At 35.7% G+C, this 19099-nt stretch overlaps 2 protein-coding genes and 1 non-coding gene across 9 annotated transcripts; 2 read left to right on the top strand and 1 right to left on the bottom strand.

The window, feature by feature from the left end:
• Positions 1–596: 596 nt before the first annotated feature.
• LOC145562064 (putative NOT transcription complex subunit VIP2) lies at positions 597–7894 on the bottom strand. Of its 5 annotated transcripts, none has more exons than XM_081622233.1 (14): positions 7733–7894; positions 5891–5999; positions 5629–5804; positions 5469–5517; positions 5133–5354; positions 4144–4353; positions 3971–4069; positions 3338–3426; positions 3072–3257; positions 1655–2077; positions 1379–1431; positions 1236–1277; positions 941–1085; positions 597–868 (listed from the first exon to the last, which is right to left on the bottom strand). In XM_081622233.1, exons 1-14 carry the CDS (start codon positions 7829–7831, stop codon positions 809–811), a joined length of 1962 nt encoding a protein of 653 aa, XP_081478359.1. In that variant the 5' UTR covers positions 7832–7894; the 3' UTR covers positions 597–808. The 5 variants fall into 5 exon arrangements, with proteins under 5 accessions (XP_081478359.1, XP_081478358.1, XP_081478356.1 ...); XM_081622232.1 differs by adding an exon at positions 6610–6740 and having other exon boundaries at positions 5133–5517; positions 7733–7871; XM_081622230.1 differs by adding an exon at positions 6599–6740 and having other exon boundaries at positions 5133–5517; positions 7733–7871.
• On the top strand, positions 5891–5971 carry LOC145565953 (small nucleolar RNA snoR35). The gene has a single exon (XR_014095301.1). It is a non-coding gene; the product is annotated as a small nucleolar RNA snoR35 (small nucleolar RNA).
• A 6504-nt stretch (positions 7895–14398) lies between the features above and the next one.
• LOC145562066 (B2 protein-like) lies at positions 14399–18011 on the top strand. Of its 3 annotated transcripts, none has more exons than XM_081622237.1 (6): positions 14399–14477; positions 15850–16408; positions 16591–16691; positions 16876–16959; positions 17071–17181; positions 17629–18011. In XM_081622237.1, exons 2-6 carry the CDS (start codon positions 15859–15861, stop codon positions 17668–17670), a joined length of 888 nt encoding a protein of 295 aa, XP_081478363.1. In that variant the 5' UTR covers positions 14399–14477; positions 15850–15858; the 3' UTR covers positions 17671–18011. The 3 variants fall into 3 exon arrangements, with proteins under 3 accessions (XP_081478363.1, XP_081478360.1, XP_081478361.1); XM_081622234.1 differs by having other exon boundaries at positions 14450–14587; positions 15841–16408; XM_081622235.1 differs by lacking the exon at positions 14399–14477 and adding an exon at positions 14494–14587.
• Positions 18012–19099: the final 1088 nt, after the last annotated feature.

Genomic DNA, 19099 nt, shown 5'->3' on the forward strand with positions numbered 1-19099 from the left:
TATCTCATTAGAGTCATGGCATGCATGTCATACTCCAAACTCGTTTGTAAATTAAATATTTGAACCATAAGTAAATGGAAGGTTTCAATTACTAAATTTTATAGGCAATTACACGTAGCATAAGGCGAAACACAAAAACTTGTGTTAGTGGCAATTATGTCATATCAATAGTAAAGATGTAATTTGCAATTGTATAAGCAAACATATTCTCTACATGAGAGTCAACTCTTTTTCTCCTCGAGTCTTGGCATTTAGTCTTCGTTTGCTTAAGGTAGAAAATATTTACCTACAGAAGTGTTTTCTTGAATTTCCATTGTTTAGTTTGGTGCAGAGTAAGAACACAAACATCGGGTTGAAATCACAATTTCCATCAGTAAAATTTTCTGAAACTACTCATTTATTCTACGCATCCCCGAGTTTTAAGAGAGATACTTAACATAAGGATGGTGAGAAAGATTCAGACAGTCATTACACAATGCAACCAATCACTTAACCAATAACTGATGTTCGACATACAACAATGAGTATGTACGTGACCGCATTTCCAACAACAGGACAGATCTGCATTTCTATGCATAATTTTCTGAAACTGAGGATAACATGAGTAAATAAGAACTTTTTTTATAACTTTGGGATTCAATTACAATCTGATACAAGACTATTTGTTGAGGCCAAACTGAACTACAGCTGAAACAAGATCAGTTTTAAAATACTTTTAACTGTTAAATACAAGACTTGTAACAATAAACTATCTCATCTTCTAACAACTGTGCTAATAGTCAGGAGAATTTACATTCAACAAGTATAACTATTGCTGATGAAGGGTCGGTCTTTTCTCTATTAAGTCGTACTGAAGAACAAAGTTGTCCTATAAATTGCAAGAAAACACATTAATATTCATTGCTATAACCAAAAATGGATTGTGATTATAAGACGGTACCTTTTTCTTTGTTTCCCATGTACTTGGATCAAAGGAGAGGTAAGACCCTCGCTCGTATGTAGGTGTCTTGACAAGAGGCTCCACACTGGAAAACCTTGATAACCACATCCGGAGCTCTTTATGATAGAACCATCCTCTTCTGCAACTGCAAACACAAGTAGAATTACCTTTCAGCAAAATCAGAAATTCAGGAAACATTGGATGAAAATTTGAAAAGGATACATAGCTTAAAACATGGAAGGGCTAAAGATTAAATGATGTGACACAAGGTCAGTCATTCGGTCAAAGAGCTTACAGTTCATTCGCTGCATATAACTGTGCTTCATCCTTCGGCATGCTGTGTAAAAAAATTGGAAGGAAAAAAAAAAGGCACCAAGGAGCAATGAGTTCAAGATGTAAAATCATAACAAAGGCATGATAAAAATAAGACAGTTCCACCTGTAAAAGATGTAGAACAAAGTCTCCATCTGAAACTTCATGAAGTAGAGGTGCTGCAACAAATCAAAAACTCACAAAAAGTGAGTAAGTGACATGAGAAGTAGCAGGAATTACGTAATCATAGATTAAAAAATTAAAACCACATATACAACAACAACAACAACAACAACAACAAAAAGGAAATAACTTTTTTTGAAAAATCTAAAATATATTTATCAGACGAAACAGATTAATTCATCAGTAAACAAGAATAGCCCATCTCAAATAGCAGCTCACATTTAGGGATGGAGTGGATTCCACATTATAACAATCAGGAGTAACAAACTCTGGATCTCCCTTTACAGGTTTGTCAGACCAAGGGGAGCCAAACGTTTTGTGAAGGTCTTCAGAAGAGTTCAGATTCAAACCCAGCATTGTCAGGTCCATTCCCAGAGCAAGGGACGACAGATCAAGATCAGTCATCCTTACGATTTTCAACAAACCCAGCAATCCATATTTATCAGCCGCAGCTTGTGTAGCCTGATTAGACTTGATTCCCTGATCTCGAAACGTCGTGTCTGTCGTTGACATCTGCCGTAGATGAAACTGGGATGGACTTTGCTGTTGATATTGCTGCATTTTTTGGTCATATGAAGGCACACCGGACATTGCAGCTAAGTTGTTCATAGATCTCATGCCATTATCTGGAGGCCCGTTGCCCTGACAGAAATATTGAGACAAAGCACACTTGTCACTTTGTCAGATTGGGTGGAAAAACTTATCTGCAAAATCATTGAGTAAATTCTTTTCCCACTAGAACTTTTCCTTACAAAAATAAAATCATTGAGTAAATTCTTTTCCCACTAGATATTTTCCTTACCACAAAAAAAAAAAAAAAAAAAAAAAAAAAAAACACTAATACGTAGTATAACATTTATACAAGTTTCTCCTACACCCTTTGCACCCCTCAAATAAAGCAATCCTCTAAAACAAACACGCCCATAGTTTTAAAATCATCGAGACTTATTTTCCATGATACTACTAGGTGAATCAACCATAACATCCCAATTTTTGCTTCAAATCATTGACTATCCAATCTACTATTCTACTGTTATTATGGTACCAACCTATAAATCTGTAACCATAACCACTATTGGCAATATGTTATCTACCTCATAAAATTTCACTAATATTTCTTTTTTTGAGGGAAAAAATTTACTAATAATTAACAATACGAGTGTCTTGACCAGAGAAGATAAATGTTCCCTCCATTATTATTATTAATTTTCCATATTGATTTTCTCGTCTAGCATAATTTGACTATCAATATCTCTAAGTAAAAATTATAAAAAGTTGACATATAAAAATTATATATTGACATTTGAGACAAATCACATAACAACATTTGAATTAGTAAGAGAGTATGGTTAAAGTGAGAACTGTAAGTAGTACAGAAGTCTGTGAAAAAACTAAGGGAAAACATTTGAGGGAATACAAATCTTAAAATCATTAAATCTGCAATCTGAATAAACTTATGAAATCTAAGCAAGTGCCTTCAAGTACCTTCCAAGACACTTTCATAATGAGGTACAAGATGAAACAATAAGAACAGTAAGGAAATAATTTAGTATCTGACTACTTTGTGAGCAAGATACAGATTCTAGGGTGAAAACTAGTCTAGCAATGAAGTCTTTAATGCAACCAACAAGCAAACCTGTAAATGATATGTTGAATTTGAAGACGAAAACATATCTGATCCGTGCAAATTCTGAAGGCCTTGATTATTTACAGGCACAAAAGAGTCGCTGCCACCACTGACTGACGGCATATGTTGTTGATGCTGCTGTGGGCGAGGTGATGGGTATGAACCACCCATGGTGAACCCGGAAGATCTTCCCATCTGGATATTACACCTTATGAGTGCAAGAAAAACTTATTAGGCAAAAAAAAGAGCCATTAAATCGTTCACAAGATACATACTGAGAAATGCTGATTTTGCATCATAGACACACTGCTATCACGAAGTTGATCTTTTTGATGAAAGTCCATGCCATACTCAGAATTTTTTCCTGAAAAGAGTATTACCCTAATAAGATGTACAAAAAAGAGGTAATAATAATAATAATATTGGATTACAGAAAACAGTTGCCAACACAATCACAGTTTCTGATAGCCTATAAGCTTATCTTTTTTTTTGAGGAAAAGCTTATCTTTAGCTTCCAGGTAATAATAATAACAATAATAATAGTATTGGACTCGTTTCTTTGAATAAGGCATGTTTCAACTTTGACTTCTTGGAGGACTGGGTGCGGTGGCAGTGACATTATTCAACAAGGAACTAAAAATTTACACCAAATAAATGATTTTTAACTTCTATAGTTCGATGCTTTGTTTGTTTCAAAACCCAATACCACAAATTAACTTTTTGGACAAAACTGACATTCAAATAAACGAGTCCAATACTACTAATTGCATTCTCCAGCTCTAGGCTATGTCAACTCTTTAAAATGACAAAGATGCTAAAGAACACTTTTTAAGTGGACAAGGAAAAGAAACGGACAAAGGATACAATCCTTTTCAGTCCTTTCAGCACAAATAAAATTAATTACTAACCTTTTTGTCCCGGTAAAGCAGGAAAATCTTCACTCTGGATGCTAAATTCATGGTTCTGTTGACTTGCCAGACCACCAATACCTTGTTTTCTAATCGAGCCTGTAATTATTTCTTGCAAGTCAAGCCAAATACCAAGCAAGAGCCAGAAATAACTTTCAAGATTCTCAGATTACCTATTTGTCCATGAGCCCCTCCAGCAGAATTAGGTCGACTGGTTAGCAGAGGAAAATCTTCCACACCAAAAGGTGAGTTACTATTGTTGTTCACTTCATTCAGCATTCCCAACGAGCTCAAATTATTAACAGCTTGGGCATGATTTTGAGATAAAGGACCTCCACCAGAAGCATAGGAGTTTCCAAGCATGGACATTACATGTGGCGATGCTGAAAGCAGATATGACTATTTTAATACCAATGCCAAATATACACAGCACTTAATGTAGATCCATTAACTATGATCCCCTAACTAAAGGAAAAATATTAGGGCTTGGAAGAGTTAGTGTTGATCTTATACTACATTGGAGTTTTGGACCCAAAATAATTGAGGCTCTAATGAGATTCCATCACAAAACCAATGTCAAAGAATAGAGTATATAATAACTCATCAGCTTCAACGAGTGTCAACTAGAGGCCATCTATAACATCTACACCAGACATTCTTTTTTATATTATAAATGTATACAGCCAACAGAGCTCATCAATGTGTTTGCTTTTGTGACAACACAAATATCATTAATACATTGGTAAGATCAATGCCCTCGATTTTTCATTAGTTCAAAAGGTATTTAAATTATCTCAATGGTTCAAAAACCAAAACTTTCCTCGAGCCTCTAAAAACCATGCAAATATTTGTTTAATCGTTTCAAAAGGTACTATAGTTTGCCTCTATGATAAAAAAGTAGATCTAATGGTGAAGAACATTATCATAAACAACTTTACAATAATATCATCAGTAAGGACAAAAACTTATTAACTAATAGAACTGAGAACCCTTTTTCAAGAGATGTCACTGTCACCAAAGTAACCTATATTCCAATGATACTAAGGATACATGACAGAATGTGACCAAGAAGACTAAAGCAAAAAGTGAGCTTGACTAAATATCAACTGGCAGTGTTGTGAATGCTTTCTTGATAAATCAGAACTTTAAATATTTATAATACCTTGTTGTTGAAGTCCACTATTCATTAATCTATTTGATCCTTGTAAACCTAAACTTCCAGAGCCGCTATTGGAACTCAAATTTAGACGAGATGCAAGACCAGGCATAGATAAAGTCCCACCAGAACTCCTACCAATGTAGCCAGATCCAGAGCCAGCCACATTTCCCATTGAAGTTGTTATTTGAGAACCTGCATTTCCCAGAAAAGGTGATACCCCAATGCCTGGAACACCACCACGGTTACCAATGGAAGCAGATGTTGGAAGTACCCCAGGAATCGAACCACCAACAGCATTTGTGCTATTATTATACACAGGACTTCCGATAACATTCATACCTCCTCTATTCGTAACTCCAGAATGGCCATGTGAGCTACCATGAGGAATCTGCATTGAGTAGTGACCATTACATTTCAAAAGTCTCACTTCTAAGTTAAAGCAATCTTTTAGTTGGTTCGAATAACAGATGGTTCAGCTTTAAAGGAAATATAAGAATACCTGAGAAAGACCAATAGGTAGATTATTAGACCCAAACCGTCCAGTAAGGAGGTTTCCAGTAGATTGTTGCATACTGCCTGGAGGTACATTTATTGTTTGATTCCTTGATGGAAGCGTACCAGCCATGTTAGGAACATTGTAGCTACCATGCATGTTGTGAAGCCCTTGAAGTGTTCCTGCAAGAAAAAACAATCCAATTGAACGCATGAAGGCATGAACTGGGAAGAAACTCAAAAGCATGAAGCTCGAAAGCTTTATTTACCACTGTGATGAAAACCAGGGGAGCCAGCACCAGACTGGACAGAATAAGGTGAAGGAAAAGATCTTCCAGTGATATCTGGAATGTTTGAAGGTGATCCGTTCATAGATGACTGCAAATAGAACAATGCTACATTTTAACACCCCCGTAAATCAGGAAGAAGCTCACCAGGATAAGCATCAATACCAATCACCCAAATAACAAACTTCCTTGCCCACTGAGTGGGGTTGGACACAGTCTATAGGGATTTATCGGCATTATCGCCATAAAAAGGGATTCAACAGAGAAAGCTCCACTTAATCACAAACTCAAATTTCATGCTGGAAATAGACATCCTAAAAAAGAGACATCTTAAAACAAACCTACTAAGGACAAGTATATCTATGTTATGATAAACATAACCTACATGAAATTAATCAAATCATGAGATGCCCTTCTTGTATATAAAAGGAAATACAAAATGCATGCGACCCCATTGTCTAATTACTCTCGCGCATCATTGATCTCCCTTTCTCTTAATCAAATATTTTATGTTTCTTATAGATCAGCACCTATGATGCCAGGTCCCAGGGCCTATAATCAAACTAAGCAATTCCAGTGCAAAGAAAAATTAAAGACATATCTACATACAATTTAAAAGGCAAGTCACCATATCCTAAAATTTTTTAAGCACAGCACAATGTCGGACAATAAATTTTATTTAATACATACATTCAGCAAACCTGACACTGTGAAATTTTATGTCATACAGGAAGCATTCCCAGCCTAGCAGCAATATCTCCTTGTTCAGCCTATTGCCAGTGAGAAAAAACTGGTTTCCACTTTCCAGATGCCTTTTCCCACACAGTAAGATCTATGATGTCATAAAGGAAATAAACTGATGTATAATAGCCCATAGATCAGAGAAAGATAGATTAAAACAAAAGAGCAACCATGTTTAAGCAATCACATATTTTACAACATCAGAATCTTATTGCGCAGATGGTCTCAAGACTCTCAACAGTTTTAAAAGTCTATAACTCTAAACCAGAAAACTTGAACATTTCAAAAAAACAAAAAAAGACAAGTTAAGTATCCCATTGCAAGCAAGGTCTCAAGATCTTAGTATGTCCACAACCCAGCTCCCAATCACTTGAATCGAATAATACATTGATATGTGACATAGAAAAGAAAGACAGCAGCAACAACAACAATCACAACAACCCAACATGAATCCTAATGCAACTTCGCAAGTAGTCTCAAATGTTCAAACACTCCACAACTGTACCTCTTAGAATTTCAACAACACGCAACCCAAACAACCATGTATCAGTGAAGTTACATTGGTATTAAAACATTGCATCTAGACTATCAAAAAAACTAATAAAATTCAACATTCTAGCGCAAATGTGAGCAAAATTCTAGATAGAAAACACAGTCCCATACTACATAACCACATCTCTAGCCCAACTATTACAAAACAAAAAAACTAGTTCAGGAAAACAATTCCCATTTCTAGTGCTTCATGATCCATAAATAACATTAAGTTCGAAATTCCTCAACCCCATTGATATTCATATCACAAAATTCTAATAAAATACTGTAAGATCAGTTAGCTACCAACGAATTGTATGATAAAGAACGAATAATCGAACCAAAAAAAAAATCCCAGTTAAAGAATAACGACCTGAAATTAAAAAACAAAGGGAAAATCGAAAATTTTCAAAAACCCAGAAATCAAAACACCAAAACAACAAGTATAAATTCAATAAAACCCCAGAAAATCCAATACAAATTGCAGAAAAAAATACAAGAATTATGCAAAATTAAGGTAAATAAACAAAGAATTAGAGCGTTGATGTAGACCTGGAAATCGGAGGAGAGAGAATCGAAAAATGGCGGAGGAGTTGGGAGAGTTGCGAGAGAAGCAGAAGGGTGGTTTTGGGAAGGAGGGTCAAAGAACATTTGACTAGAACAGTTTGTGAATGTATGAAGAAGGTGTGGGCCTATTGGTATAATTGTGTAGATAGTGATGACCGGCGTATGGAACTTGGAATATGAACCCACTCTTTATATCAAGGTTTCTGTGAGAGATGCATTGAGATGAGATGGGGTTGGTTTTTTGGACGCATTCACGGCTCGATAAGAAAGGAGGGATCGAATATCAACTGGTTTTGTGTGCGGCATGTCACATGATATGTAGATGTGGTCAATTTTAAATAACTTTATATTTGCTCATTTGAATAACATAACTCCATTTGTTTCAAGTAACCTCGATTCTATAATTATGTACAGTATATAGAAATAAATTACTTCATTTGTTTATAAAAAGTTAACTTATTTATTGAAAATTCATCCTTCGTTCAAGTAGCTCTGTTTAAACGGAAGCTTAGTCCACATTGGCCATTAATCAATTGATTGTCTTATATGTGAAGTGATCACACCATCAATTAATGATGTTGCTGACCACATATAAGAATTTGGGATTGTTTGTCTATAGTGACTGAATACATTGAATTCCAAAATTAAAGATTTTTGCTATGTTGTTGATGAATCTTAAATGTGTTGTTTAAGACCATTATATTAAAGAATAATGGGTATTTAAGAATTTAAAAATGGTTTGAAGTAGGGCAACATAGATCAAAATGACAAAGATATGCATAAATCAAGAACTTTGGAGTTAGGATTTGGAAGTTATTGCGTGGTAAGAATGTGTCGTTATCACGTATTGTTGTGCCATTTCGATAACACTTTTCTTTTTTTTTTTGTGTAAGAATTTTAGTGTAAATTTCGTGTTTCTTATGGATATGAATATTTGGCTTTGTGTCGTAGTAAGTATAACTATGACTTTTACTATGACTTTTAAAAGAATATAGATAATTCGTATTTTCATAGATGGAAGAGGCAAAAATATAAGGCAAAAGAATCACAACTAATTTATAAAGTTCAATGTATGATTCTACTAAAAATGATAATGTATGAATTGATGGTAACACCTTCACCTCCTAATTAAAGGTGCAAGGTATTGTTATCATTTAGGTGGTCAAGGGGTAATATTGATGATACCTCTGCATGTTGTAGCTAGACTTTTATAGGTTGAGTCTTGAGAGTGGACGACCAAGAGAACCTTGATTAAAATTAACAAACAAACAAATAAATAAATCCTATAGGAAATGAGCAAGCTCTCGAAAACAAGATAAGTGTGAGTATATATCCATTTGTTTTTTTTTTTTTTTTTTTTTTTTTTTTTTGACAAAGAGAACTAAGAAACTAAAAACGACAACAAATAAAGTGACGACGACGAGCTAAATCAGCCAAATGATGAGCATAACCAATGTGTAGTCTCGGAACCTTCTGAACGTCAAACCTATGAAAGCCTGCAACAATCTGTCGAATTTCACGCAAAATCCAAATAATCGAAATAAGTATATGTTCAAGCACTAAGACTAAAAGATCAAAGATGGGTGGACTAATAGAACTTGTTCATTTCGTCTATAGATTACACCATATATACCTTTGAACACAAAGTATATTACTTTTTACATAATGGAATTTGTTTTGTTGTTCATGATAGATTCATATGAATTATGCAAATTTATGTACTTTTAATTCTCGTTTCTTTGTATATAGCAATGTTTATGAAAATATTTAAAAGTAGGTAACACTAGATCAGCAAGATTGATGCAATATAATCTTAGCAAGTTCTTCAAACACATTCAATTTTATCATGATGTGTGATAGTGTGAGTATAGTAGTTATACACTAGATCTCCAAGATTGATGCCATTTTAGTAAGTATGTATAAGCCCATTTTTTAAAGGAAAAATTATAAAAAATAATCCCAACTTTCATCAATTTTGGTACAATAATCCCAACTTTGGATAATTCTGCAATAATCCGAACTTTGGGAGATTTTCTTTTCTTCAGTCCTAATGACCGGTTACCTGATGAGAAGGTTTTTTTTTTTTTAAAAAAGCCACGTGTCAGCACATGATTAGTCAAAAATTAAAAATAAAAAAATAAAACATAAACCCGCCCCCCTTCCCCCTTAACCACCAGCCCCCCACCCAAACCACCCCCTCCACCAGCCTTCCCCCATCCCTTTCACCAGCCCCCACCCGAAAACACCCTCCACCCAGTCGGAAAACCACCCCCACCCCCCGACCACCACTCCCCACCCGCCGAAACACCTTCCCCTCCCTTCCCCCACCCACGAAACCCTCCCCCCTCCCTTTTCCCCACCCCGTAAAAACTCCCCCCTCCCCTTCCTCCACCCTCGAAAACGCCGGAAATTGAGCCCCCTTGCCGTTTCCGGCGTTTTCGAGGGTTGGGGAAAGGGAGGGGGAGTTTTCACGGGGTGGGGGAAAGGTGGGGGAGGGTTTCGTGGGTGAGGGAAGGGAGGGGGAGGTGTTTCGGCGGGTGAGAGTGGTGGTCAGGGGGTGGGGGCGGTTTTCCGGCTAGGTGGGGGGTGTTTTCGGGTGGGGGCTGGTGGAAGGGGTGGGGGAGGGCTGGTGGAGAGGGTGGTTTAGGTGGGGGGCTGGTGGTTTTGAGGGAGGGAAGTTTTTTTTTTGGTTTCTGATTTTTAATTTATTTTATATATTTTTTTAATTTAATTTATTTTTGGACCAATGACAAGCTGACACATGTCATGGTGACCTCTTATTAAAGGTTGTTGACTTTTGTTGACTGGTTTGGGATTGAAGAAAAAAAAAGACCCCCAAAAGTTCGGATTATTTCAGAATAATCCAAAGTTGGGATTATTGTACCAAAATTGATCAAAGTTGGGATTATTTTTTCTAATTTTTCCTCTTTTAAATGGGTATTAATAAAAGGAAATTTTCACATTTGCTACCAGCAAAAGGACCCTAATTCACATTTACTACCGCTTTAATTTTTTATTTTAAATTGCTACCACCTAAATCGGAGTTTTTTAAAAATCACTACCACCTAACGGAATCCGTTAGGATTTCCTTTACCACCACCCAACCACCGTCCAGCCACCACTCCTTTCCAGCCACCACTCCTTCTCACCCACCAGCTGCCAATCCACCGCCACTGTTCAACATCAAACCACCACAACCACCACTCAGCGTCCAGCCAACCGTCGCCTGAGCCCACTCCCTACCTGCGACTCCGACCACCCACCCTGCCGATGCCGGCGTCGCGTTCCCAGCCCTCAAAAATTCGATCCCAACCTCGATCTCAGCCCCCTCTCTCCCCTCGAAAACCCCCTCGATCCCAGCCCCTCTCCTCTCGAAAACCCCCTCGATCCCAGCCCCTCTCCCCTCGAAAACCCGATCCCAGCCCCTCCTCGTCCCCCGTTACCTTTTCTGTCCGCGACGAAGGAATTCCCTGCCACCCAAAACCACCCTAAGCGAAACCCTAAAACTCGTTTAGGGTGGTTTCGGGCAGGAAGTTTAGGGTTAGGGTTGTCGGTTTAGGGCGGGGAAGGGGAGGGGTTCGATTCCGACCTAAATCGCTGGCGCCGGCCGCAGCTTTTGGCGCTGGCCGCCGGCAGGGGTAGGGGGAGGGTGGCTGACAGGGAGGGCTAGGGGTTTTTAGGTGGCTGGTTTTTATTTTTTAATAAACTTAACGGGATCCGTTAGGATTCTGTTAAGTGGTAGTGATTTTTAAAATACTCTGACTTAGGTGGTAGCAATTTAAAATAAAAAATTAAAACGGTAGTTTATGTGAAGTAAGGTCCTTTTGCTAGTAGCAAATGTGAAAATTTCCTTAATAAAATTGTATTATAGACACCAAAAATTTCGGCTAAGGGTCTGCTCTGATTTACTGAACTGAATTGAGCTGAGCCAAACTGAATTGTTTATGAGAGAAGAAAATTAGGAATTGAATTGAATTGAACTGAACTGAAATTAAGTTGATGAGAACAGACCTAAGTTGTTTAAAAAAAAAAAATTCGGCTAAGAGAATAAATTTTTCTCTATGAAGATAATGAATTTGTACTTTGTACAACATATACAAACAAAATTTATTCGTGATAGGTCGTGATCTATTTTTATGTAAGAACATCTAATGGAACACTTGCATTGTTCGTCATACTAATTAAGTTTTTACCTAAATCTCTAAACTCTCTAATTTTTTTTTTTTTTGAGGGTTCTAAACTCTCTAATTACTTGACTAGTAACCATCAAATTAGAACTCTTTAATTTGTTTCAAATTAATTTCCCTTTACATTATTAACATCGACACCTTAATTCAAGACTTACTTATACGGGGTACTTTCTAACATTCTAAATGCAACACCTAATGTTGCTAGCTATGAATGTAAATACATATACATAAGAACCTTTAAGCTTTAATTTAATTATGAAGAATACATGTAAAACATTTTTCATACATATTACATACTTCATCTGTTCGTTTTTTACTTGACTTGTTTCTTTTATCACGTTTGCCAATGCAAAAGTTTAACGTTCAATAACTTTAATTCTCCACAAGTAAAAATTATAAAAGTTATATATTATGATAGTACTTATTGAGACAAATTCAAAAAGATCTTACAAAAATGTGTTTTTCCTTACGTATTAATCACAAAAGACGATCAAAGGATGGATGATGAATAGTGTAAAAGTTAAAGCGGATCAAGTAAAAAAGAACCGAGGAATTACTAATTAGTCAATTTTTATATTTTTCCTGGTACATAATATGGTAAAATAAAATTTGTCTGACAATCGTTTATAAAAATCAATCATAACCATAGTAGTTGAGACCAAAATTTATCACCACCAAAGATTTAAATGACAATCGTAGACTAGGGGTGTGCAGAAATGGTCCTGGACTGGACCAAATGACCGGACCGGACCGGTTGATTCTGGTCCGGTCTTCGGTCCTCACAAATTGGGGATTCCGGGTTACCGGTTTGGTCCGGGCAAAAGCCGGAATGGATCGGAAAGTGTATTTTTGTAATTTTTTGGGTGAAAATTTTAAATTTTATATTTAAATTTCTAAAAAATTTAGGTACAAAACTTGTAATTTATAAATTCTAGGTGCAAAATAGGAAAGCACGCAAGCAAAAATAAGACGTTAAAAATGTATATATATATTTAAGATACTAAAATGAAAAAAAAAACGTAACCGGTCTATTTCGGTCCAAAACCGGACCGGACCGGAATAAACAGATATGGACCGGTTGATTACGGTTCGGTCCCGATCCCCAAAAAATTCAATTTTGGGTTCCGGTCCATTCCGATCCCGGTCCGATTTTGGACCGGTGCACAGCCCCTCCGTACCATCACCACCTCTATTTTGTTTTCTTGTTAGTTCATTAATATGAAACAAGCATTTAATGTAGATTGTACCCTTTGATTTCAATTGTCTTAACTTGTCATGGAGTGTTTCACGATATGGGCGTGAGAGCAATCCAAGTATCCAACAATAAGCTTACATGTATGCTTTTTTTTGGAGAAACATTTTTTGTTGCTTTGAATTAATTTCCACCACCTATCATGCACTTAACTTATCGATTTTCACGTGTATACAAAAACATTGCAATTACTTTCACCATTTAAGCAGTGACTCTACTTGAAGGTGAAAGGTATTGTTCATCCCTTTTTAACCTAATATCCATGTTGACCATGAATTATCTCCATTTACCATTGTAATAGGAAGACTGTGGATGTGTGAGATATTGCTATATATATCTCATTAGTGTATATCAAGCCAACCTTGATCTAGTGGAAAGGAGAGTACATTTCAATTATGAAGTTGGGGGCTTAATCTCCACTAGTGATAATTTGGGGGAGTGAGATTCCCTTATCTCCCCCCACTCTTTCAAATTGTTTAGCCTGCTAACCCGGGTCGGGAGGACCTGTGAGAGGTTTCGGTCCAATAGAGCCCTTCTCCTTAGTCCTTACCAACCAAAAAAAAAAAAATCTCATTAGTGTATACAAGAACAAGAACAACAATTAGAAACAGAAAAAGTAGTTTATATGATTATGAAAAAGGAAAAATAAAACAGTGTTAGCTACACTACAGAGTGTAACAAAAGAGGTGTAGATCATAAAACTATAGTTTAATCACATATCAAAATATCTAAAAACCAATTTTATCACATCGAAAAATTCATGTAGATCATAATAATATTTAGGGCGTGTTCGTAGCTTTTAGGACAATCACCTCTATAGCTACATTTTGTCGAACACGCCCTAAACCAAACACGATATGATCTATTCCATGACTAGATCTAAGTTGTACATCTATTACATTACATAAAGATCACTTGATCAAATTATCATATCTGAACACAAAGGTCAAATTAGGTAATTATAACATCATTCTAAATGTAGAGAGAGGTTAAGGGACAATAATGTGGATAAGATTCGACTCAGATTATTACTCGTATGAATATACCATCATTTTAGATGACGAGAGATTCAAAGGACTATAATGTGGACAAGATTCGACCCAATACCGCCCAAAAAAAAAAACCAATTAAACCAAATTTTAATAAAGTAATTTTTATTTTTATTTTTATAAAAAAAAGTGGAAAAAAAAGTAAAAGTAGTGGGGTTTGGGTAATAAAAATTCGATTAGTAACACTCTGTCACGTCTTCCGATTTCAGCTGCGGAGAAAGAGGGATAAAGCTTCACAGGTACTCTCTTTCTCTTCTCTTCTCTCTCCTCTTCCTATTCATCCTTTTCTCCCCTCTTTCCCTCTCAATTTTGGGGATCCCAATTATCTAGGGCTCTTTTGATTTTCTGGGTATGTTCTATTTTCTCCCGATCTATTTAATCATTCCTTCATTTTCACTCTTTTTTTTTTTGAATTTTTACTTCTTCTGTTTGATGCTTATTTTAGCTTATGTTCAGTTATGATTAAACTTCCGTTAATTACTATAATAGGGTTTAATTTATGTTTTCTTATGTTATGATTGTTTAATTTGTTCTGGGGTTTGTTTAATTTTTGGTGTGATGTTGATATTATTTGATTGTCGGTGTGTTTGAATTAGTTGGTCAATGAGATTTTTTTGTTAGTTTGAAATATGTATGAAATAATTTCTGGGTTCTACTGTATTGTAAATGGGTAATGCTGGGTTGGGGTGTTTTTGTTGCGTGATTGTGAAAATTGAAGAGTAATTAATTAATTATACATTCGGGATTTGTTTTAGTCGGATTTAATTGTCACGTTGCTAGTTCAAATTACACTATCCGAATTATTACTTTCGGATGGAGAAAGGGAGTATAATCAATATGTAGGAGATAATATATACAAGTAGGAGATATTGTTGAAAATATTGATTGTTGTAGTACTTTTTTCTTTATGTATTGTTGTTTGGGTTCAAATCTTTAAAATAATAGCAACGATTAAAGTATGAAGTAGGTCTAGCTAAGCTTTTGTCATAGCATTAGTACATACAAAAGTTATGCTGGTAGGATTTTTTCCTGCTTATTTTACAACATAGTGCTCTGCGAGGAAGATTTTGAGTCTGTAAATTAGATTAAGAAAGATAACAGCATTATATAGATTTTTAGTATGATCTATTAGCCTAAAATCGGGTTGATTTTTATGTTCTTTCTGATCATAAATGTTTGACTTGAAGATTGTGATCAATCAACTTCGATTTGGTCAGTCGTGTATTTTGACATAGAGAGCAAACATAATAGTAGAATTACTCGAGCATTTGCTATCAATCTTTGTTGCAATGCTTGTTCTTTTAGTAGGTACTCACTTGCTATTTGAACACTTGAACCACGTTATTGGAAAAGTGTTATAACCTTCTCATCACATATTTACAGCTTTAACTGTACACAAATTTCACTTCCTCAGTCTTCTCCTATATTCTTTGTTGGCTTTTGGATTCGCTGTAAGTTGTTAAGCTTCCAAAATTTAGGGTTTTCTTTTATTAGGTTTCTATATGATAGATTTTCACTTGATAGATCTCTTTATCACCATCTCATTCGCTGAGAAGTTACATATCAAAAGTCATAACACTAAGCTGTATAATGTGTTAACAGGATTGCAAGGATTGCAGGATGGACGGTTTGAACAGCTTTTGGCAACTAGGTGATGAGCTTCGCGGACAATCAAGAGTGTCAGAAGATCACAAATGGCTGATGGCAGCTTCAAAGTTAGCTGAGAAGACAAGATCCAAGGGGGAGCGCATGAATAATATTGATTTTTCCAAGGGAGCGGCTGATGTGAGGCCAAGGGGATTTGGGTTCCAAGAAGATAACAAATTTGAAAGTCTCAACTTTAACATGTTGAGCCTGGACTCCAAGGGGCCTGAAAATTTGAGCAAAAGCTCCTTTAGGAACAATGTTTACAATATGAATGCTATTTATCAGAAGAGCAACACTAACATTGTTGAAAACATGCCCATTAACAAGTCTATCATCAACAATAACAGCAACAAGGAGCCCAGCAACAACAACAATAACAACAACAACAATGAAAGTGCAAACGACAAAAGGTTCAAGACCTTGCCTGCTGCAGAGACACTTCCTAGGAATGAGGTGCTTGGTGGATACATCTTTGTGTGTAACAATGATACCATGCAAGAGAATCTCAAGCGACAGCTATTTGGTATGATTTCTTTTTAACTCATGCTTATGAATTTAGGATTTCAATTTAATCCTGGAATTTCAGTCAACTAGAAGTAGATATGGCTGGAAATAGTATGCTCTACCTGCATTCAAATTTCATCATGACCAGTTGATTTCATTTTACAGTGATGAATGATTGCTGATTGTAGTTCCTTCATTCAGGTTTACCCCCAAGATACAGGGACTCTGTTCGCGCAATAACACCTGGTTTACCTCTATTTCTGTACAACTATACAACTCACCAGCTTCATGGCATATTTGAGGTTTATATTAAACCTTACTCTACTTCCTTTATTGTCCTTGACCTATATGAGCCTCTAGATTTTAAAATTCGAGTTCTTTTCCCCCAGATAACAGTTGATTAAAATTATTAACAGACTACCTTTGAGTTTGATATGGTAATTTGTGCAAAAACCATAGTTCCTTAATTGTGCAATGAATTTACAGGCATCTACTTTCGGGGGCTCAAATATAGATCCAACTGCATGGGAGGATAAGAAATGCAAAGGTGAATCAAGGTTTCCTGCGCAGGTAAAATGAAGTTCATAATGCTTAGATTTCTCTTTCAATTTTTTTTTTTTTTGAAGTGCATAATGTTTCCTAACATTTGCATTATGGTTACTTGTTCCCTCCGAATTTCAGGTGAGGATTCGTATTAGAAAGCTTTGCACAGCCCTGGAGGAAGATTCCTTTAGGCCTGTCCTGCACCACTATGATGGTCCCAAGTTCCGCCTCGAACTTTCAGTGTCAGAGGTAACATTACTCATTACTCATTTCACTGGGACATTATCCTAAAATTATTGGCTCTTAATTTCTTATCCTCTGTGTGGTTACTTATTCTTGCCATTCTGCAAGTCAAAATAAATTCATTTTATCACCTTTTTTCGTACAAAATCTACGGATAGGTGATAAATCAAAGTATTTTAAAGGCTTGACACCTTAGCACATCAACCTTGTCAGAAAGTTCCTGATCTCTTAATCCCTCTAAGTAAAAGGCATGTGTCAGTGTTAATTCAATAAGGTAGTTTGACAGTATCAAGTGAAATGGGTGCTGTATTGTTAAGTTGTTTAGAAGTTATGTTTGTGGCCCAGGTGGTGGTTGTCTGAACACTGAAATAAACAGCATGTAAATCGTTGGTGGTTGGTTGTTTAGACGACCTGTTTTTTTGACCCTTATATCTATTTGTCATTGTTTTGCAGACCCTGGAGCTGCTCGACCTTTGTGAACAAGCCGGAATGTAATCTGCTTTCTGCATAAACTGTTGTCTGTAGATTGCGCCAGCATATTGTAGATTTCACGTTGTATCTGTAATATGGTGAGCCAAATTTTCCGCAAAGCGCAAGCTTGGAAGATGTGTTCTGGCTTGGGTTTATTTATCAAAAAGTAGGGAAGGTGTTTGAGTAAAATAAATGTATTTTAAGAGTTCGTGATCATATATTGTATGTTATTGAAGAGGAGTGATTCTAGCTTGTATGATCTGATGGCTGAATTTCAATGAAAATGAAAATTAGACGAGAAAATCCATGTATCTGTATTTTGTGACTATAAATACTTAATCTACTATTCAGTGTGTTAAATGGAATATTGCAATGGGTGACTGACTGGCTGATGTCTTTTTCCATTTCTTCCTTCGGATCAACATATCCAAGCAAATTGGGAAGTACTATGTTTGTTCGGGTTGATTTGAAGGTTATGTTTGTAATATCATGTTATATTCTCAATAATAAGAACGAAATGAACTAGCAATGGTCTAGCTTTCACTTACAAAATAAATCTTTGTAAAATAAGCAAACTTTTTAGTAGCTAATTAGCTGTTGTCTAGTTCTCATTTAGGTAAAAGTAGGACCTTTTTGTGGCGAACAAAATTTGAGACTTCTAAATCAGCTATCTCTAAAATAAGTAATTTTGAGATTTCTTGGTTGACAAAACTTTTGGAATTTGCCATTTTTGGATTGGTAACTTTCTAATCCAATTGAAGGATCATGACATGTTTGCTGATTAGGTATGTCATGACAAATTAGAAGTGTGGGTTCTTAAGAAATGCATACATGACAAATTGTTTGATTGACATAAAATAAACATAATGGGTGAGTGGAACTTCCTCATGAAAAATGGCTCAGTTATTTATCCCTTGGCAGTTCATAATTCTCAAGAAATCCTTCAAAGTAAATGCTAAGTGCCATCCAAACATTATCAAGCTATATCCTAGAATGTTGACAAGGAAATAGCTTCCCTTAAAATGATTAATACCCATGTGCATTAGTGGCTTTTCCCTAATTTAACTTCCCAAATAATGCAAAATTGTGAATTAGTGGTTTCTCCCTAATTTCACTTCCCAAATAATGTAAAATATTGTTTGGTTGAACATTAGAAATTTTGATTTTTACTTGTTTCAGAAAAAAAAAAAAAAAAAAAGTAATTTTGATTTTTACGGATAGTTTCCCTACATAGAGTAACTCATTTCCTCTAATTAGTGGTAAGTTAAAATTTTCATCTCCCTACATAGGAAAACCTAACTAATTTCCTCTAATTAGTGGTAAGTTAAAACGTTCATTTTTTGCCAACCCAAACAAATCCACTTATTTTTTTTTTCAAATGATTTTCAATTCCCATGTATTTTTATGTCAACACAAGCATCAAGTATGGTTCTCAAATTTTACAGAGACAATG

This window comes from Chenopodium album, chromosome 10 (assembly GCF_948465745.1).
Source record: "Chenopodium album chromosome 10, dcCheAlbu1.1, whole genome shotgun sequence".
NCBI lineage: Eukaryota > Viridiplantae > Streptophyta > Magnoliopsida > Caryophyllales > Amaranthaceae > Chenopodium > Chenopodium album.

Coding starts and splice junctions, on each gene's coding strand:
- LOC145562064 (XM_081622229.1), bottom strand. CDS start 7,831: ATGTTCTTTGACCCTCCTTCCCAAAACCACCCTTCTGCTTCTCTCGCA. Junction 3,427..3,970: donor TGCTTTACCGGGACAAAAAG/GTTAGTAATTAA, acceptor TACTCTTTTCAG/GAAAAAATTCTGAGTATGGC. Junction 3,258..3,337: donor TGCAAAATCAGCATTTCTCA/GTATGTATCTTG, acceptor TGTAATATCCAG/ATGGGAAGATCTTCCGGGTT.
- LOC145562066 (XM_081622237.1), top strand. CDS start 15,859: ATGGACGGTTTGAACAGCTTTTGGCAACTAGGTGATGAGCTTCGCGGA. Junction 16,409..16,590: donor TCTCAAGCGACAGCTATTTG/GTATGATTTCTT, acceptor TCCTTCATTCAG/GTTTACCCCCAAGATACAGG. Junction 16,692..16,875: donor AGCTTCATGGCATATTTGAG/GTTTATATTAAA, acceptor ATGAATTTACAG/GCATCTACTTTCGGGGGCTC.